We start from the raw sequence: 22,438 nt of genomic DNA, 5'->3' as shown, positions 1-22,438 counted from the left end.
CAAGCTACACATTCATTATGCAACCACACAAGTCTATTTAGGGCATCTTCAGAGAGATTTGATCATCAATAATGAATAGCTTGCCCCTGTTTCAGAGTGGGCTGGTTTAATCTTGATCACACAGTCACAGTGAGGAGAGCAGCTGTAGCCTGAGAGCTAATTTACCAAACACTAACCTACCATCTAAACTGTAGTTGTGCCCAGAGCGCACACAAACAGCGATCCTCTGTGGAGCTGTATTTACAGATGTTGTGATGTAACTGTCAGTTGTCCTATTTTTTACATTGACTGTCTTCATTTTACAGTGCTCTGATACAGTTTGATACAATACAACGCTCCTGTTAAACTGACCAATCATAGACAATAAGACTTTCCAGAAGCGAAAGCAGAGCTTGAAATTAGAAAATGTTTCATTCAATAATGAAACAGTAATTGTGGTAATTAATTAAACTGTCCATGTACTTGACATGGCTGAAGAGCCCAGTCCTGGAACCATGAATTATTTTGCAGAGCAGCAGGCACAGAACAAAAGTAGCAGGTTTATTTCCTTCAGGTGAATGTCCATAGTGTGATATCTTTTAGTGTGGGGAGACTGGCACACAGGCAGTCCATGACAAAGACAGACCCAGGTCCAATGTGCCACCTGTTGGCCGACCACCTTCATGCTTCATCTGGAATCTTCTTGGTATCAAACTCAGGACCAAAAAACAACTAAAGCTTCTCCACCGTGACACCGTGACGGGTATCATCAGAGAACATTCTGTGTTTCAATGTTCCACAATCATACAGTGAGAAAGTCATCAGAGAAGAGATAAATCTTTACACAGTGCAATGTGGTTACGCAAGAAGCTGAGGATTAAAAAAAAAAAAAGGTCCACCTTGGGAGCTACCAAGGCCCCCTGGTTTACAGTCTAAAAAAATCCAAAATTCCATGGTTGATTTCAAACTTTATACACTCCAAGCAAGGAAATTAGAGTACTAATTAGCTGGGTGATATGAACCACCTTTTTAACTGACTAATGTCAACTTAAAAGATCAGAACCTAAAGGCCACTCCCTAATATTTACCAGTTCCTGAGGCCCTGTCATGGAAGCGGTCCTATAAAATCTTTATAACATCTGATATGTTGCTCACATTATACACTCCATATATTCCATGTACCCTCACCAGGTCCTATATAAGAAACACCTGTACATCCAGTCAGCCCATCATGTGGAGCAATGCACAGGCTCACCAAATCTAGATAGATGAAGACTGGAAAAATGAATAATATCGAAAAATATAGAATCACTACAAAGCAGCAGTTAATTTTTTTGAGTATTCTGTTATCTCTATTACATCTTTTAAAATTAAGGATGAGTTTAAAGGCCCTATGTGTAGTCAGATATTTTTTGCGTTAATCCACATGCAGACTTCAGAGGAGATTATGAATTATACATACAGTATGTGTGTGCTAACAGCACTGCAGACTACATCTCAGTGTGTCTCAGGCTCCCAAATGTTTCATATTTTGTGAGAAAATGCCATTACCATTTAGAGTCATTACAGTTTCAAAAGGTTACAACATATGAAGAAAAAAAAAAAAATCAGCACGATGCCCGAGAGTTTTCCATTTATTCAAGGATGCAAATGTGAAATGGGGTTCTTCTGTATTTTGCTGAGGAACTGAGTTTCTAGCAGTATGACAAGTATTTTTATTGGGGGATTTTGGAGGGATGCATATAAAATGACTGCTTCAGCCTGGCTGAGGATGATTAGATTGGTATTTTACTGTGGCATTTTACTTGCATGTGTTCAAACTGTTGTTGATTGGGGAGGTTGTCCCGGAAGTGTCAGCCATGTGACACTTCACAAATGGGTGTTTGAATTCTGAATTCTGTAAATGCTTGGGAAAGGAGTCTCACTGCTTCCTTTCCTTCCTTCTTTATTTGCAAACATACAGGACCATTCTATAAGGAGATAACCACAGTTCATTGCTCCCACAGTATTTAAAGGATGATGCACAGACTGAGCATCTCATACAAGTTCAGTTCAGTTACATAACTCTGACTTCTCCTTCACATTTTTCATTGATTTCATGACATTTTCCATTAAAAGTAATAGAAAAGGGTCTAATTTTTTCACCTATTCAGATTTTTAGCCCAGATGTTTGAAGCCTTTTCATCTGAGGACCTGTCAAGGGGTCTTTTTCTGTAATTATACACCACTGCAGCCCCACCAGAAAAATGTAAACGTCATGTTCTGTTGTCCCTGGCCTTTTGTACACATTTTCACATTTTGTTTCTAGCATTAAAGGAACAGTTTGGTCTTTTAAGGTATATCTAAAGTGGCCAAAAGTGCTCAACTCAATGCAACCTAGAACAATAGGGTGCAAAAGTGCAATAGACAAGCAAATGAAGAAAATATCTTCATTATTGACCATGTGTCATATTTTGAAAAAATGCTTCTAATAGAAAAAAGCTGCACAAAACTACAAATTAACCAGAACACGCCAAGGTAACTATGTGTCAATGACACTGGAAAATGAACTAACGATGATTTTTAAATGGCAGGATCTGACTACATGATATCAGCCTGGTTATCGTCCACAAGACAGATGTAGGGCGTTGTGAACAAAAAAAGGAGTGTGGGGTGGAACAGTTGCTTGTAATTGTGTGGCATTTCATCGTGGAGGAGCATATCTGGGACGCCTCACAATGTCCCTGCAAAAAGATTAGCGTGACACATTTTTTTCCTCCTCTTGCCGTATGTATGCTGCGCACCCACACACTCACCCAGATTCTACCAACATTCGTGTGACAATGAACGGCTCCAGGCTTACTTTCATTCAGAAAACCCTGGTTCTTTATGCCAGTGTTCACTGCTGGTGCTGTTGGGTGGTTCCATTAAGGTGGTCCTGGATCCTCTTTACTAATCACTCTATCGTTACTATAAGAATATTGATTAGTGCAACTTTAAGTTGTCTTGAACTGACTTTCCCAACATATATATCCCTATTTTTAATTCATTTCCAACGTTCTGCACAGGTGGCTTTCATTTTAACTGTCATCCATCCTTTTCGTCACACTGGACAGACAGCTTCAGCTCACCAACTGTTCAGTGCAATTAAATACTTAATGACACACTCCAGTTCAGCCTGTCTGTGCTCTGCTGCACAATTTATTGCTTTCACTAGCCAATTAACTTGGTGGAGGGTTACAAAGAAAACGCGACAAAATAAAAGTATTCAGGGTTTACTCAGCTGACTCCTCTCAAGCTACAATTCAATCTACAGTGGCAGCAGCCCTGAGAGTGACAATCGCAACATTTAAATTCACACAGTCAGTCTCTTTTTCACTCTCATAGCCTCTCTGGAACGTTCATAAATGTGACAGTATCGTTCCTGGGAGAAAAATGCATGTACCTGTCTGTGAGACAGAATATTAAGAGGCAGGGGGTAAGAGAGCGAGAGGGAGCGATGAAGAGAGGAGAGGAAATACCAGAGGGGCGGAGGGCAGGATGACAGAAAGAGGAAGTGATGAAGTGTGTTGAATTACAGGGTGACATTGAAAGAAGCCTCTCTGTCCCTTTTTACGCCATTCCTTTCTTCCACTATTCACCCACGCCGTGCTCTTCACTTTTCCACACATCATCCACCAGCCCTCACAGCCTCCCACACCATCCCACCACGCAACCACCCCCAGCGTGAGGGTCCCCCGGCCACCTGGTGGCATCGCACGACTGCCTGTCAGTGCTCCAGAGTGTCACAAACATTTTCCCAAGGCGGGCGTGAATGAGATCATTGTCCTTCGCCGCAACACTGCACGGCAGAATGCAAAGAGGAGGGGATGGAGGGGGCGGGGGGTGGGTGAGGGGGGGAAAGGAGGTGAAATGAAAAAGAGAGGCAAGCTGACAGGAGACAAGGAGAGCAGAGGAAAGGAGGAGACAGGGAGGAAATGAAAGGAGAAGACAAGACAAGGAGAAAGGAGAAATAGAGGAAATAGGGAGAGGAAAAGAAAGAGGAGAAGAGGATAAAAATTACATGGTTGACGGAAGGAATAAGAGGACAGGGACAGAGATAAATAGAGGAATAAGGAGATAAAGAGGAAAAAGGAAAATAAAGGGTAGGAAAAGAGGATGAGAAAATGAATCAGGAAGAGAGATGAGGGGAGACAAGGGAAAAGATAAAGGAAAGGGGGGAAGGGGAAATGAAAGTGGGAAGAGGGGAGAAAAAGGAAACAATAAAAGAAGGAAGAGGATGTAAGGAGGAGAGAAGGGCAAAACGAATGAGAGGAGAAACAGAAAATCACAGGTGTGGCAAGAGAAGAGGGTACAATTACAGAAGAAGAGGGTGATGAAAGGTAAAGAGACTAAAGAGAGTCAAGAAATGGAGAAATGAAAAAGCAAAACAGACATTATTTTGAAGAGGAAAGGTAGCAAGGAGAGGATAGAAAGAAAAGGTAGGTTTCAGGTTAAAGGACAAAAAAGGAGATGGGAAAAGGAAGGAAGGAAAGGGAGGGCAGATGCAAAAATGAGAAGGTGAAATAGGAAGAAAGGATAAGGATGATGAAAGCAGAGCAGGAAAAAGAGCTTAGCTTCCTGAAAAACATGAAAGAGTAGGGGACGTGTGGAAAGAAAAAACAAGATGAGAACAGGAGAGACAAGAAAAAGTACAGAAGGAGAGAACTGAAACAGTGCCGACACAACACGCAGTGAGGTTTCATCATGACAAAATTCTGATTGCTTTGACCTTAATAGAGTCCTTACCCCTAAAAAAGTCACCAGAGATCTTTAAATATTTACATGACCAGCCTGGTATCACCAAATGGCACAGGAACAACAGTTTCCACTCTTTACAGCTGTGGTGAGCAGAGAAGCATCTCTACATTGAATCTTGAGCTGTATGAGCTCCAACAGCAGAAGACCAAGTTCCACTCCTGTGAGCCAAGAACACAAATCTGTGGGTCTGTAAACTGTGATAGGTATTTTACTGTTCTCCTTCCAAATACGTTTGGCTAATCTGAGTTGTTTTACAACAGCCTTTCTGATCACATGACTGCTTGTAAACCACACACAAAAGGACCATTTTGTAAGGAACTGGAATTTTCCTTTACTGACAAACTCATCTGCCCTGCTATCTGTGGTGTCAACATTTAAACCAAAAGACTTATTTTTATATGCCACTAGGTCAGGAAGAAAAGAGGAATCTGCTTGAGGGCAGTATTTAATAACCGGCAGCTGTTTTTTGAAGGTTAAACAAACAGTACCAGACTGAAAAAAAAACACAGCCGGTATCAGCATTACACCCCTTGATATCAAATGCAACGTCAAACAATAAAGAGCTGAATCTACTTCCCTGACCTTCTGTGTGTCTTTGCCGATGAAAGACTTTCATTGTTCCCAAATTATCAGATAACTGGCTGAGAGGAGGTGGTGCCAGTGCTTACAACACACAGCTCCACCCTCCAAAAATCAGCGTCTTCTTTGAACACAGTTTTACATCTAAACTGCATGACTCTCAATTAGAGTTGTGGTCTAATAAGATGCGACTGATCCTTCACTTAAACAACAAAGGCAGGAATGTGAGCAAGTCAAAGCGTTGGTGGTGCTACACTTTCTAGAGTTCATTTGTCAATCAAAAGGCGTGGGTGTGGGGTGACACCACCTGAGTACTCCTGTTTCTGTCATAGAGTTCTGTGGTGACTGACTGTACTGTTTTCACTGCGCACATAGTAATCTCACTAAACATTGGTTTTCTACTTGAGTGCAGCAGAGGATTTTACATAATATGCCTGCACTGTTTGCAATTTCTCCTGTGTGGTTTCCAAATGAAATTGCAAGTTTGGGTAAAAGGATATTTTCAATATGGAAGTAGACTGATATATGAATATCATTAACTTGGGAGTGAAGTTATGCCATTGCTTACTCATAAAAACATTATTATCTAGAATCCCTCGATGGTAGATTTCTATGGTGTGCCTCCCTTTCTTGGACCAGACTCGAACACTTTATTTCTAACTAGTTGTTGTGTATATTGTATATGTATTCACGGACCAGCCATCTCCGGGGATGGGGGGCGAGGGGGGCGGTATGCAAATTCAGCATAAATACCGGAATATAGATTGGGCATAAAAACAAACACACGTAAAGAGCATGATAAATACAACTCACCATAACGCAGCAGCAGCAGCAGCAGCTCTTCACCAACAGTCAAAGGCTTCTTAACCGTAGCAACACGGTTATCAACGGAGTACGGTGTTCTCAGTACAGCTCCACTTGTTGCTGTGGCCCTCAACACTTGCTTCTGTCCTTCCTGTCCACGTTTCTATCTTCAGAGAACTTGGGTTCAGGCTTGTCTTTTAATGCAGAGTGCTTTGTCTCTATGTGTCGAAGCAGTGTTGAAGGCTTCGTTGCCTCATTTGATAGCCTGTTGCCACATATTGTGCAGAGGAGACCTGGAGCGTGTGAATCACCTGTCGGGATAAAGCCGTATTTTAAGTAGGACTCCTGCTATTTCCCGCTAAATGCAGCTTTGTTTTTCTAGACAGTCTGTTTTTCTGTTGTTTCATCATTGGGCCCTTTTCCCTTTTTAAGGAAACTCTCCACAGAAATTCGTTTTTTAAGCTCATTTTAACATGTTAGCTAGCTGGTTTAATTACCACGTGTAGCAGCCTTGACAGAGAGTCAAGCGGTATCCAGAGGAACAGACGGATATGATGGGCAGAGGTTCCGGTCATTTTTCACAATAAAACACCCCGCATGCTCCAATAGTCAATATGATGAAATAATAGAAATTATTTACTCTTATCGGTCCGTGGTTGAGGACCGCTGTGCCTAAGGCCTGTGAGCTGAGGATTTAAAGGCCAATTAAACAACTGAGCCTTAAACAAATAAAAATACACATTAGTATGTATGAAAATAAACATTATATAAAAATTACATCAATATAGACAATTATAAACAATATAAACCATTTTAATTTCTTTTTTCACATCATAAAAAATATGCAGAAATATATATCAGCTCCAGCTACCATTTTTGTTTGAATTAGGAAACAGTCTTTTCATTGAGCCAGTGTTAAGAAGTTAGCAAGCTAGCTCAGTTGCTAATGGAACAATGAGTTCACACAGTTTATCCAAAATTCCATTTTGGACTCATTCCCTCTAAGGTTAGTGCTATCAGAACAGTTTTCTGTTGGTCAATAATGCAAATTTATGTATCAAAGCTCACCAGTTGCCATATATTCATATAGATTTGTACCCCAAGAACAAACCCACTGGCTGGTGTTACCAGGCCTTAATGATTAAGTCCTTAAAAAACAAGATTATTGATGTCCATATCAAAAAATCTAGATCTCCTTATTTGGATCATTTCAGTTAGATAAAGCCTGTAGGTTCTGTAAGTTTCATAAAATTTTCTGAACTTGGGTGAGTCACTATTGTGCTGTATCAACAGACATTCATTCATATGAAAATGACGTTATTATGACATATTATTTCATGAGGGACACCAAAAAAAAAAAAGATGTAGCTGTGCAGAACAAAAAGGAAATCAGTCCTGAGGCTGTTTTCTTTCTGCACATTGTTTAGCCTTGAAACAGGCACATGTCAATGTCAAAAGTAGGCGTCTCACTTTCACCACACACACAGACAAAAGCAAACACACCCATATTATACGCCTCCCAATACGCAGTGAAAAGCCGCAGCCTTGCTACTGTTACATCGGCCCAGGTGCTGACTCACCATGTCGTGGCTCATTCACATTCCAGGAGACTGAACAATGTCTGCGTCTATCCTGAGGATACGTAAAACGCAGAGGAGCCCACTGCTGGGAAAGGCAATAAAGATTAGCTGTAATTGGAGAGGACTGAGTGGAAAATGTCAGGTCTGTTGTTGCCTTTCAAGGACAAAAGGTTGCGTATTCATACAGATTTGGCAAATGTCAGGTCAGCTACTGTTGTCGCCGAGCCAGCATAGCCTAAAGGACACATCACCACATGATCTCTTGATGCCTGACTCTATCTTATCTAACACACACGCACTCGGTTAGAGCTTGGTCATTTTGTTTCTCCAGTAGTCACATCAATGACATCATTTCTTTCTCAGAAACATCAGTTTCAAAAAGCAACAATACATTTTCTACATACCGCACATTCATGGACATAAAGGCCATAAATACACCAGATCTTCAAATCCATGGGCATCCTGGCTTACAGCCCTGTTACTTCCTGCTACAATAGGACATATAAATAATATTCTTCCTTTACAAACGTAGCAGTGGATGTGTTCCCCATTAGCTCCCAGATAAATTTCATCACACAAGCACACACACCACAACACACACAACATCCAACATATCTAAAACATGTCCATGTTTATATAAGAAGTACATGCATGCACAGCATACAATATTATTGCACCTTAAACAGTCTGATAGCAGCTGGCAGGAGAGACTTCCTGCAGTGTTCAGCCCTGCACCTCAAAAGCTCAGCTGAAACCTTCTGCTACCACAGTTGTCTACCCTCTAAAGTGAAAATACAACACAACAAAAGACACTCCTGTCCTCAGTAGAAAAACTGAGACACAGAAAAACACCTTGCAGAAGCACCATGGCAGTAAACACAAGACCAAAGCAACATAAAACTCAAACCTGCTCTGAAAAACAGGCTCCAGTACAGTCCCCTCCAAGAACGACATCACAAGACTCAAATTCAATGAATATTTGCCTATTTTACCTTTTATCTCTGTTTTCCTTGTAAAATATCAAGCTGAAACACTTCACAAACAAACCTTGCAGCTCCAGCATAAAGAACTTTGTTTCCCTAAGTCTTCTTCTCAGGGACCACTTGCCTGCAGGCTATGTATCACTCCAACCAAGTTTATGGAGCTTGTTAGCAGAGCTATACTGCATGGTAGAAAACACTACCTCACAGACTAGGAGAAAATAAGTATCAGAATCCTATTCTTAAATGAATGATTTCAGTTCATCTCAATTTTATTTTTGCATGATGTGTAGTAAGTCCTCATCAAGAAACCAAGTTATTACAACATGCAGAAAAAGGTCATTTCCAGTGAAATTGTAATGTAAATGATAGCTGCACATGTTAGCCACCCCCAGATTCTATTGCAGGTTTACAGGGCTATTGTCATTCCAGGTGTCTCTGGTTATTGTGTTTTCATACACATGAAGACCCCTAAAACATATTGTAGTTTTGCTTTAGTCTTGGTGCATTTTGTAGGGGAAAAAAAGAGCCCTAGCTTGAAATAAATTGAGAAAGACTTTGAAAGAGACAGTGAAAAGCGTTACTATACAATTCTGGGAAAAACGAAACTAACATTGTATTGTTGGATGCCGGTGAACAGTCACATCTCATCCATAGTTCCGGCCTCCAATCAGGCAGTTGTTCACACTGAAGTAAATAATATCCCAGCATTCACTGCACCCTCTCCTCAGAACCAGTCACTACTCTCAGTCCACGCTGGGACAGATCCAAGAATAATTTTGGAAAGTCATGACAATGACTGTGTGCTAGAATAAGAGTCTTTCTGTCTGTTGCATTTGAGGGATTTTTATGAAAGTGGAGACCCCATTTTATTTTGTTCTTTATGTGATACTATGTTAACTGAATCAGATATTTCCCATTTACTTGTCCACACCAGCAATCACACTTTTTTTTTTCAGCAAAATGAGGGATTGTACCTAAATCATCTAGCTAAAGGAGGACCTCCTGAGTTACCGAGTAGCCTTAAAAAATGTCAATCACAGCAGATTTGGAAGGATAAAATGTGAAAAACCATTAGAGGACTAATGACTATCTCTTAAAATTAACTTATTTCTTTTACAGCAGCTGGCACTTTCCAGGAAAATGAATGTGAATAAATGAAATCTACAGCTGTCGAAAGAAAAAACGAACAAAAAAAGCTGCATCGTTAGTTGCCAAACCAGTCCTGGCTGACTCTCCATTTTCCAGATCAGTTTGCCTGCAAAGTGGTCCATTTGCATTGTTTTTAACTGCTGTTTGGCTCCTGGGAAAAGATAATCCCAGTGTAACAACGGCATTATCTCATGCAAAAGAGGAACTGAGCTTTTCACACAAACAGAGGGAGGTCAGCAATTGGCTGAGAGACAGCTGTCGCTGCTGCTGTCGGCCTATCAGTGACCTTAGGGGAGCGAGGAGGAGGCTGAATCTGTTCAGCTGCCTTGCTGCTGTTATCGCTGGCAGACACCATATCACCTGTGTGTGTGTGTGTGTGTGTGTGTGTGTGTGTGTGTGTGTGTGTGTGTGTGTGCAGACGAGGGGGCAGCTGTGTGTGTGTGCATGTGAGTGTGTGTGTGTGTGTTTACATGCCTGCATACATTTGCACAGACTGAGTGCATCTGTCTGTATATATTTGTATTCAGGACTCTGCAGCTCACACCACCTGCCTATTCAGACTGATAGGGAAGAGGATATTTGATATGTCTGTGTGTGCAACAAAAAGACAAAATTGCTTCTCCTGGTTGAATGAGAGGACATGTAGGTCATAAATATATATTTGTTCCCTGGTTTGCTGACCTCATGGTTTCTGACTGCTGACAACAAGAAATTTTTAGGGAAAAAAACAAAACAAAAACCAAAAGCATAAAAAACAGTGTCTAAGGTGTTTTTGGTACCTGCTGTGCTTATTTTAAGTCTCATAAACAGCCTGAGGACTGCATGCAAATCCACACCCACTTTGCAAATTACATTTTTTATGCTGTTATATGGTGGTTAATAGACTCTTTAATACAAGTTATCCTCCAGCTTAACACACTTACATAGATTTTTTTTTACAAAGCCTGAGCCAACTCTTTAGCTAAACCAGAAATATTATGCTAGAAAGGCACTTTTCATTTTTAACAATCTATTACATTGCCATGTCTAACAACCTTATTTACACGTCTTCAGCTGGGGACACTATGTGTGGGACATGTAGCTTCAACTTCAGTCTTTTAGCATGATATAATTTTATAGCCATCATGTTTATTTACATCCTCATTTCAGTCTGCTAACTAAAGGTGATCAAATCTGCCTGCTACATTTGTCATTTCACCCAGCAAAAGCTCTGGTTGCCAGCTGGAGATAAGAAGCCTTTGAATTTGGGGAGGTAAATCTAGCAGTGTCACTGTAAACTGCATACGGGCCATGCTTGAATGGAAAGTTTGGTGCAGCAGTGGTAATTGTGTTTGGGAAGAAACTGAAATATTGATGACAGAAGGTACAGGCACTGAGGTGATCTCAATAAATACCATCAAGAGGTTTTGGTTAATCTGACAATACACAAGATTCTAAAGTGCGAAAAAAGCGTATAAAAAGAAGTTTGAACTCATACTATACAAGTAATGTTCATATAACTCACAAAGAGAGGTTAGTAATAAAAATGCATTCTCATAAAGCTCAGTTTTATAGTCAACCCTGCTCTCTGTGTGTGTGTGTGTGCGTGTGTGTGTGAGAGCTCTCAGTCAGGGTTTTATGGAGTTTTCAGAAGCTGCAGAGACCAAGGTGACATTTCTGCTCTTATCACCAACTTCCTGCTCTAATCACTGAGAGAGGCTGAGCTGAGCCAGCCGACCGGCGCTGCCTCTGCCGGGAGGTTTGGCGACAGGTCCTGCAGTGTGTGTCAAGACAGGGGAGGTGGTCTAGGACTAAAGCCAACAAGCACAGAGAGGGGTCAAAGGGCAGGGAGATCTAGGAGAGCCAAATTTACAAAGATGCCACAAAGCAGACTATACACACACGCACACACACAGTAACTTGTAAAATGAATTATACAGACACTGTGGGGTTGCTGCTGAAGCAAAATTAACAGTATAGTATAATTACAGGACAACATGTGTATGTTGTATGTTAATAAACTGGAAAGGTTGAATGGCTGAAAATATACCACAGCAAAGCAATACATGTCAGTGACTGTTTTTATCCATTGTAATACACCATCAGGCTTCCTAACTGCCACAGCTGGACTCAACTCAGAATTTTACCATTCGAATCAGATTTTGCCATTCAATATGAACATTTGTCGATTCGTTCTTGTGTTTCATACAGACACAAAAATGGCTTCTTGGTCACAGCTCAGTTATAAAATCCTACCTTGTGTCTCTCCTGCTGGGCTGCTGATGGTGTTGTGGTAAATAACTTGCACCTAAATAGTGACACGTTTATCCAATGTTTACCAATGTTACCCACTGGTGTTACAAAGACAGGCACAGATGTTCATCAATTCATGATTTCTTCACTAACCTAGGATTCATTTATTAATTCTTGCTATGTTTATGCTTTTTTCAGTTCTCCAGTCCATCGTAAGACTCGCATCTTTTGGAAAAATCTCACTTCAAAACATTTACACAAACACTTTGGTGAGAAAATGCACAGCAGATGATTGAGTCTTTAATGACAGTTTCCTATTTCATAACTGTTATTAAATCTGTTTTTACTATGTAGCAGCAGCAAAACACGCTGAAAACAACAGTGACACATTATCATCTTACTACGTTTATATGGCAAACAGCTTATTTACACATCCATCAGACACAGCAGATGTTTCCAGTTACCTGGCAAATTCAAGTCCAGTGTTCACTGTCCCTTTAGCTCTGTTATGCTCTCCACCAACACCTGACAAAAATATCTTGCTCTTTATCAGTGTTAAATGCTAATGATGAAATTGTGGAGCAGAAAACCATAACAACACACTGAAAAATACTTAAGGCTAAGGCAAACTGCAGAGTTAGTTAGGTGGTTATTTGATTTGTTGCTGACATTAAAATAATGACCAGTGCATCTTGAATTTCAGAGGTGTCCTGGAGCTAGTGTTGACCATCTGTTAGGGATTAAAGTCAGTTTATTATTATGAAAACGAGCAACCTGTGAGTGATTAATCTACCGAGAGCAACAATGGTTATTCAGTACATCACTCAATCAAGAGATTGTTGTGTGGCCAGCCACTGAGCTTTTTGTCAAGGTGCATCAAGTGGAAAAATTGTGTGTCATTAACATCAGCCTCCTCCTCTCCCTCTTCTCTTCTTTTGTCAGTGTAAAACTCACAAACCAGAGAAACTGTGATGTAACTCCACGAATGAGACCACATGTGATACACGTCTGTTTGAATCTGACCAGAAAACTAAACCCAAAACAAGTTACTACATTTATGCATCACAAAGATGGAAAACGACGACCTTGTACACACGGGCAGCTTTGCCTCCAAGTCATGTTTGCATAACTGAAACTCCACTCTGCACCTACACATACACATACGCATAGAGAGAAATGGGCAACGTGACAAGCTGAAATACTCTCTCATAAAGCCAGCTTGCCTTCCTCATCATTTTCATTTTTTTCCTCACCATTTGGGTCATTTACATAGAAAGTATAAAACACACAGTTTATGTACTACTGAGCAGATGGCTAAGTATTCCTAGATTTTTTATTTCCCAATACCACACTGCACAGCCTGCTAATGGCTAAGTACGTAAAGTATAATGGCTTAATAATGCTGAAAAGTTCAAATGAAGATCTGAAGTATGGGCTTATTCATTTTATGTTCCTCATAATCCTCTACTGTAGAATAATGAAACTAAAAATTTGAAGAAAAACTCACTTGCTGAAGCTCTCACTTGTGTCCAAACTTTATCAGACACTCACACAAAGGCACAAACACGTTGGCTTTAATTCTGACGCACAGCCTGAATAAAACCCCATAAAGCAATCTTACACCTATCTGTCTTCCGCCTCCACAGTTGGAAGAAAACAAAACAGCGAGCGTGTGAACAATCTGCTCTCCGTTCTTTGTGTTGATGAGCTGTTTCACCGTCTGATGAAGCCCGTAGAGTCGGGTTTGACGCCAGATGTCCCAGAATAATGGGCCTTTCTTTGTGTACCTGTTATCTCTTCGCCGGGCACTTTGAATAACGAAGTGATGTGAGGCTGCTACATCCACATCTCTGAGTGATCTGTGATTACAGATATGACGATGATGTGGCTTGATAAGAGTGGCTGCTGAGTCCCTGCAATCTGAGTCATGAACATCCTGAAGATGATTATGGCTTTTATACGGCAGTTAGCAATACTTGTGTGCCCGTCTGAAAAGGTTTCTACAATGGGGAGAACAAATACAAGAATAAAACCAACACAAACCAGACCATTTACCATCTCACTGGTTGGTAAATGGCATGACCATCAGATTTCTTGGCTGAGATTAGATGTTTAGAAGAATATGAATAAGTAGAATACATAATAACGATGTACAATTTCATGGAGCATGCCTGCGTGTTTACTGGATCATAGGACTGCACATTGAGTATATTCACTTCATCATATGCATGATGCTGTGTACAGTATGTTTAATGAGTAAGCTGTATGCTTAAGCACACCACATGCACATCACTAACTAGGCAAAGTGGGCAACTGTCCAGGCCCCAGGTTCACTTTGTATTACAATCTAAGACAACGTGGGCCCAGGTAGTGTATCCCAGTGCACTGTTTAGGTCTGTGGGTATATAATTAAAGTGGACATGTAATGTGAATAAACACAAAGTGTACAGGGTACTTTGCCCCAGGGCCCACGTACGAGGTTAGGTGAGGGCACAACAAAATGGTTGTAAGGAAACTGAGAAACTGAACAGAAACACATTGAGAGTTAAGTACAAAATGATACCAGCTTTGCATGTGCATTATCTGATGCTAACACTAGCACCATCTTAAACTTAGCCTGTGGAGCATAACCTTAAATAGGCTCCTGGACAGACAAAGAGAATCACTGTTAATCTCTGTATCACAGTAATCTCACCAGCGAGTGTATAAACTAAAAATCCACTTTATACCTTTAAGTGATATGTAGTTCATGGATCAATAACCCTCCAAGGCGCTCTGTTACTGCAGTGCTCATAATGTCATTCAGCCTAATCAGACAGAATGGATCCTGGGAAGGCTATTGATTACTAGGAATATCCAGGGATTTATAAACACATGAATGCAGTCCTATAAAATCAAGAAGGCATGACAACTTTCATGCGCTGTTTGACAGGCAGCGTTGTGGCATACATACAAATGGTCTGTTTAAGGGCTTAGATTGTTTTGTTTTTTTTTCTCACTACGAAGCTAAAGATGCAGGACATACCAGCCCTGCATCCAGTGTGAGTCTGTCTCAGTTCTCTTTCAACAGACTGGAGGCCAGTTCTCGGGGGGAATGTCTGAAGAATTCATTTTCAACACATAAAGTGCTGGATATCAAGGAAAACAAAGATAGTGTTTGGAGCTTTATCCACCCCACAGTACACAAGTGTAGAGAAGTGAAGGTTTGGAGAGGGAGACTTGTCTGTCAACATGACTTCATCATCATCGTCTGCTGTTGCCCAGTCTGACCACAGCTACCAGCTGACATAAGCCACCCAGTGCCTACCATCCATCCAAAAAGGCTGCTATCACACTAGTCAGTGTGGATTTAACTTCCATTGGTCCCAGAGATCAGCTTGAATTATGGATTTGTTTTGTTTTGCTACTGTATGTATCCATTCTGAAAACATTTTGTCATCTAAAATTCATCAGGCAACAACTGAAAAACATATTTTTCCCCTCAAAAATACTATTTGGCATCTTGCTGACCCAGTAGTTTCTGAAGCGGCTTGACCATATCACAGAATCTTCTGATGAAGCATACTGGCAGCTTAATTGTAGTGACTCCATATCTTTCCTCAACAAATCCAATAAAAAGATGATTACTGGTTTATCTTATTTCTCTGTGCCACAGAGCTCCTTTGGTTTTCAAAAACTGCTTAAAACACATTAGTGAGCCACAGCATTGCACTGGGTACATGTTCTTTCATTATCATGTGCACACACCCTGTAGTTTATTTTGACACGGTCCCATACACACGTACATCCTGCTGCTGGAAATACTCACTACAGCACCAAGTGTGGATTAATCTGTGACTGAAAATAGTGATTCATCCTGTTTAAGTAGCATTTATTAAAAGCTACAGTGCCCGGTGACAGAGCGGTTTTAAAAAAATGAAACTAAATATTTGAGAGGCATCCTTAAAGCTGTTCAACAGGAACCAGTGGTTTAGTCTTTTCATGGGATTTTTTATATAAAATAAAGTATCACCAGCAACTGGCAACTGTTCTTTCTTGAACAGTTCTTGGTGAGGATTCAAGATCTGGTTTAGAAGCTCCTCTTAAGTCACTTATGGCCACGTGCACTTGTCATCACAAGTATCTATGTCTTTCTGCAGATCAAAGAGAGATGGTGATGGTGAGGAATAAGTTGGCGGTCAACCTACATGCCAGTACGGAGCAACAGAGGCTTCTTATGCAATGTTTGAAGGGCAGCTGCTGTTGCTGGTTCAAAGTGACATGCCGCGATGGTTGAGGGATGTCAACAACAGTAAAGACTGTAACTTTAGCGTGTCCTCGCTTATCTCTTCTCTGCTTTGTAGAACAATTTCAACATGAAACTACCACACAGAAACAAACCATTTCTGTATTAGGTTGAAGAAAAGGAAGAGATTCAGAAATGCTTTCTTATACAAGTGCATTATGTCCTAATAATTTCTTAAAATGTTCCCAGAAGGCACTGTTTTATTTGGTACTAATTACACAGAAAATAGAAACATAGCTGTGAAACTTCATATTTCAGTTAGATTAACAAGTTATGTTGTGTTATTTGAGCTTAAAGCCAATTGTGAATTTCCAGTGGATTCTCTTTGAAAGAATAAAACTGTATTCATCATTCATTTAAAACTGGGAACTGTATTCTTCATGTATGTTAAATTATATGCATGTCTGCACAAAAAAGTTTTGAGAGCAGTTAATTGGAAGTGATTTAAATGGAAATGCACCAATAGAACATTGTCTCTGTCATGTCATGTAGGTATACCTACATGTTTTGCCACTCTATGCTGAATTTGCAACATTTATTCTAGTTCAAGTAAACAGCTGTTAATGCTAATGTTGGCTATTTGGCGATAGCAAAAACTTACATACGACACCTTTAACATTTGTTGTCTACAGTGAAAGCTATTCAGCAAGAGTCTCTTATAAAATAGTAAATTCTCTTTTTTGTAATGGTGGTGTTGAAGGACTTGAAACAGTCTAGACTGGAACATTTGCTAAATGTCTGAAATATAAAGCCATTTCCATCATGCATTTCCTTATTGCACCTGTGTGACTATTTTCAAACTTCCTGAGGTAGCAGTGTTCCTCTCCAGCAGCAGCAAACCGTTCATGTGTCAGAAAGGATGCCGTCATGTGCCCCATGTTTAATTGAATTAGCTTGGCTTTAGACAGGAGAGTGGCCTCAGCCACGTGTGCTTTTGACATTACAGACTGGCAGTTTATCTGAGCGGCAACAACTGGCAGTGAAACCCAATTCTCCACACGGCCTCTACTTTTAGACCAGGAAATAGGAGGTGAAAGGTTCAGTGGTTTTAAAACATGAAAGGCTGGACACCGACAGAGGAGCAGCTAGTTAAACAGGTCATTTAAATGACCCCCACTGAACCGCAAGGCTGTGACATTCATCTGCTGCCGTGTAAGAAGATGAAGAGAAACCACACGAGACACCGTGCTGTTTGTTTGTTTTTGTTTTTTTTTTAATGGAATGTATCTTTTCAAGGTATGAAAATAGATCTCACGTTGAAATAAGAAAGTGGACAGTGGCTACAAAGGGCACAGCTATAACTGTGTGTGTAATGATGGCAACAGGAAGGTATGTCAGAGAAGCATCACACCAGTTGCATTAGATAAAGGGCACAGCTATTACCCTGTGTGAAAGATGACAGCAACACGGAGGCATGTGTTGGTTTGGCGGTGATACACTGGCAAGAGGGGAAAGCAGTGGGAAACACTTCCAGCAAACAGGAAACAAAATGTGCCACAGCGAAATAAAATGCTTCCTGACAGCAAGACATCCCTCTGTTATGAAATGTACAATAGAGGCAATTTCTGAGACTGTCGCGTTCCACTAAATGTTGCCCTGTTTTCATATCATCACCTTCAGAAGTTTCACAATAATCACATTGTAAGTGTTATTATCATCTCATGCCTTAAAATATATAACTTGCAGATTAGAGAGACGGTTTCATGATCATTTGTCAGAGGCAGAGCTGCTACAGAGACAGAAATAATCAGACTGGTTGTAGTAAACATAAATAGATGTAGTTGGCAAGTTCAAGTTGGTAACATTGAATTGCCAGACAGCAAGTCAAGTCAAAATACAAAGTTCACTGTATTTATGATATTAGAGGATAAGCAACTAGCTAACAAGCTAAAAAAGTTGAAAAACAAGTTTATTTTGTGAACAAAACTTTCAGGCCCTTGCTGTTTTGCAGTTATGGGGCCTTGCAGCCTACTGGAGAAGTTAGCTCGCTTCTACAAAACAAATTGAGCCATCATTTTCCAAGCGATAGTGAAGATACGGGACCTTGCAGCAGTGCTAGATTTGATGTTGTGATTTCGCTAGGTGCCCAGAAACAGCGCTAGGATTTAAGACAATTTTGGCATAGTGGCCATTGTTGGAAGTGCAGGATATGTAGTGCAAAAATAGTTTGGAGCCATTTCGGTTTCCTTTAGTGATTATTTTTGAGTTTCAGTTTTATGTTACTGTACCAGAAAAACGGTGGCTATTTGTTTCCACCCACTAGAATTTAATGCGACCACTGAAACTGTCTTTGGAGCAACTCAGCTTCTGAAAATTGTCAATATTACAAAAACTCCCCAGGTGCATGTTAGTTACGTGCTACAGCTAGGCTCTTCTCTGTAACCACTGAAAGCAAACTGAGGGTAATAAACTGGTATCTTACTCAGATTTAAGACTCACCAGAAAGCAAGAAATAGCTTTTGTATCTATGAATGCAGCTAAATAAAATTAGGGAAAATTATTGATGTACACAATGACAATACTAACTGTTCTGTAGCAATTCATAAATCAAGAAGTTAAAACAACTTAAGTATAGGTCGAGCAGGTATCTCATCATATACACTATCTATGGTACTTTAGTATAGTATATTCTGAGGTGTAACACTGCACAAGAGAGAAATGTAATGAAATGATTCTTTGGTTCAGTTGACAAATGAAAACATGGACAATGACACATTTTTACCGATAATGATTTAACTAACCTACAGCAACCATCCTAAGATAACTACATATGAAAGCTTATATGGACTTTATGAATAACTTGTAGGCTATAAACCTCAGAGCAAGTATTTCCTGTTCCACTCTAGCAACAACCACACTGAACATTCATCAACAACATAACATTTTTATAGAAAAGATATATACACATCTAATAAATAAGGGATAAACCCATTGCACGGTAGAATACAGTTGTTTTCTCACATGCTTTTTGTCCATCAGTCTTTTGTGAAATAAGTCTCTGTATTGAAAAGGGACAGGGCACTGGTCTGTGGAAACCACTACATGGAAGAGGGGCTCTCCTGGAGAATGGAGCTCGATGGTGAAACGGCAGGGGGAGGTGCAGCCCGGGTCGATATTCATCCTCCAGCTGAGTGTCCAATTAACCTGTGGATGCAATCAATTAGACAGACTGCAGACTGGTGGTGCCTGACACAGGAGGCAAAGGAAATCTTAAGTCCTTTGAAACATGGGCTTAATATAACACGACCTAAGGGTGCTTATTTCAACAGTCTGGATCTCATGATTGGATGCCACCTCACTGACATTATAGAAAAGCTATTTTCCCTCACTAACTGAAGATACGTTCATTTTCTACATTATAGAAAGAGACGTTTAGTGTTCAGTATGAGTCACGAGTCCAACAGTTCCTCAACAGGAAGTTTTGGTCACACACCAACAAAAATTATTTATTCAGCTATAAATATTTCCAAAAAGCCTATCACAATGCCTTCTCTACAAAGGAATAAAATTCAGGTTGGAAATGGCAAATTCTTCATTCATTTATGAGATTTTTCTGCTTAACAAGTGTAATTAAAATAATAATAATAATAATAATAATAATAATAAATAAGAATAGAAAATACACTCATACAATGAGTGTAAAATACTGGAATCAGCCTAAAGAGACCCACCAATGCTGAATGTGAACTAACCCAATGTTGTTAAAATCTCAGAATAATGTCAGACATGACCTCAGACCTCAATTCTCCTGATCTGGAGGACAAATATTACTCAATATTACTCAAGTTTAAGATATTGATAGTTATTTGTTCACTAAAATAGCTTTTAATCAAGTTTTTAAACAAAGCTAACCTAAAAAGGCGGCTTTGGTCAGTAACATTTCTTATGGTAATATTACAGGGATATTAAAGGTGGTGTGGAGTCAGGTTACAGTGTCTCTCATCATATCAAAGCGTTTGCTTGGACAGGCTGTGGCAAGTTACTGTATAACACACGTCACATCAGAGGAGCGTTCAGGACCAGTGTTTACACTGTGTCTGGTATAATGTATTAAAACGACTAAATAATCAAATGTGATCACAGAGTTTCCGGATGTTTGCTCCACTCATGGTTTGTTGGGCTGAAACCACTTTGTGACAACAATCACCATGTGCCTCAGAGAACCACGTGTGTGGAAATCTGTTGTCAAACCAAACGCTGGAGCAGCTCGTCTCACTGAACACAGAGGGGAGAGGGATGAGCGGCTGGAGTGTGTGGTTGGACTGTAAAGCTGGTGTGACACTTAAAGCGGAGACTGCACTTGAAGTGTGTGTGTGTGTGTGTGTGTGAATACACTGAACACCATCAGGGATTCACATGACCGCCTTTGATATTTACGCATAATCTGTGCGTCTTTACGCTTAATCACTGACTTATTAAACAACTTTAACATAACGAAACTGAACATATTCCAACACTGATTCATTCCTTTGAATCTAATGTTAAATAGACTGAAAAAACACACAGCCGAGACTAATTTCCAGCACTGATATTACATTGAAATAATTAGGCTACGTGCGTAAATGTAAATCTATTACCGCCGCGCGTAAAGCCAACTGTTTTGGACATAGAGGACCCCCCCCCCCCCCCCCTGTATGACATATCAGACCTGCCTGGGAATGTACATCCACCACATTTCCCTGCGGATGTTTTCACCTCCATGAAAGGAACGTATGGACAGGCCTACAGCGTGGGCTCGCAAACTTTTCTTTACGCCAACAGAAATCCACATTTTGTTCGACTGTGTCCCTGATGTGTGAGGGTTTGATCTGTGAGGGAGGACCGTAACCTATGATGAAAACAGATGTCCTCACTCATGGTATAAATATCCAAGGAATAAACCGAAAACTGGTCCTTAATTTGCAAGGGGATCCCCAGGTGGTCCCTGGACCTGGGGAACCCCCCACCCCCTCCCTCTTTCTCGCTTTCTTTTAAGCTGTCTTACCGCTGATGGCGCACCAATGTCCGCGGGACTCGCCGCAGGTCACGCAACGTTCGGCGAGCTGCGGACCGTCTTCTGGCCGGGCATCTGCACGACGAGCAGCTGCTGCTTCTGCCGGGTGGACTTGACGGCCAGGATCGCCTGCCGGTTCTTATACTGGACCATCTGCAAGGTGATCTCCGCGTTCCAGCCCTCGTCCTGCGGGCACCTGAAGTCGATCTCCTTCCCCTCCGTCATGACCACCGTGAAGTAGACGTACTTGCCTTTCCGTTCCACGCAGTCCACCGTCTTCATGTTGGCGAAGTGCAGCTCCTTGACTTTGCCCGTGTCCCCGCCGCCGTGGTGCGGCTGATGGTGTTGCGGGTGGTCGTGCTGCTTGGGCGGCAGCAGCAGCACGCCGTCCTCGGTCAGGACGCAGTGCTTCTTCTTCCAGAGCTGCAGCAGCCCGTCGCTCCGCTTCTCCAGCAGACCCTCCTTGAACACCTTCCTCCCGTTTTCCAGCATCTTCACCTGGGAGCTTCAGGCTTCCACCCTCCTGACTGCTTGACTAGACTGACTGACCGACGGACGGACAGATGGACCGCTGTCTATCCCGGAGCAGCTGAAGGCATGAGATGCTGCTGTGACTGCGGTGGTGAGTGCTGTCGGTTGTAGTGAGGAGGCTGCCTGCCTGCCTGTCTGACTGTCTGGCTGCTGGTCACAGTGTGTGAGGGGGGTTTGGGGGCGGGAGGGGTCTGGAGAGGTGCACCGCCCCCCTGAGAAGCACCAGCTCCCGAGAGAAAGAAAACTATCACAGCCTACTAACAAGAATTTTTCATTTTGACAGTAACTTCATCGCTTTGAATTTTTGATTTCACATTTTAAAAGTAGGCTACATTCATAATGCTGTGATAATACAGTATCCAGTTAGACGACTACAGTCCCAAATATATCTCTTAACACCACAGTGTTTAAAGTTCCTACATTAAAGAGTTTTTGAAGATATTTGGATCATACAGCTGTTCAAACAAGTGATTTGGAAAAATATGGTGAGGACCTGCTGAAAATGTGGGTATCACTGTGTTACAGTGTGGTGTTGATGGGGATC

At 41.1% G+C, this 22,438-nt stretch overlaps 1 protein-coding gene and 1 long non-coding RNA gene across 2 annotated transcripts in view; both read right to left on the bottom strand.

Moving 5' to 3' along the window:
• The window catches only part of LOC108897524 (uncharacterized), a 257,630-nt gene extending 251,022 nt beyond the window's left edge, over positions 1–6,608 (bottom strand). The window contains exon 1 of the long non-coding RNA XR_007815107.1: positions 6,151–6,608. This is a non-coding gene — a long non-coding RNA (uncharacterized LOC108897524). The remainder of the gene's footprint in view (positions 1–6,150) is intronic.
• A 10,951-nt stretch (positions 6,609–17,559) lies between these two features.
• On the bottom strand, positions 17,560–22,348 carry phlda1 (pleckstrin homology-like domain, family A, member 1). The gene is made up of 2 exons (XM_018697209.2): positions 21,355–22,348; positions 17,560–19,514 (listed from the first exon to the last, which is right to left on the bottom strand). Exon 1 carries the CDS (start codon positions 21,853–21,855, stop codon positions 21,394–21,396), a length of 462 nt encoding a protein of 153 aa, XP_018552725.1. The 5' UTR covers positions 21,856–22,348; the 3' UTR covers positions 17,560–19,514; positions 21,355–21,393.
• Between the last annotated feature and the right edge of the window lie 90 nt (positions 22,349–22,438).

This window comes from Lates calcarifer, linkage group LG18 (assembly GCF_001640805.2).
Source record: "Lates calcarifer isolate ASB-BC8 linkage group LG18, TLL_Latcal_v3, whole genome shotgun sequence".
Lineage (NCBI taxonomy): Eukaryota > Metazoa > Chordata > Actinopteri > Centropomidae > Lates > Lates calcarifer.
The sequence above is the reverse complement of the archived record's forward strand: the minus strand, read 5'-3'. Positions and strand labels throughout refer to the sequence as shown.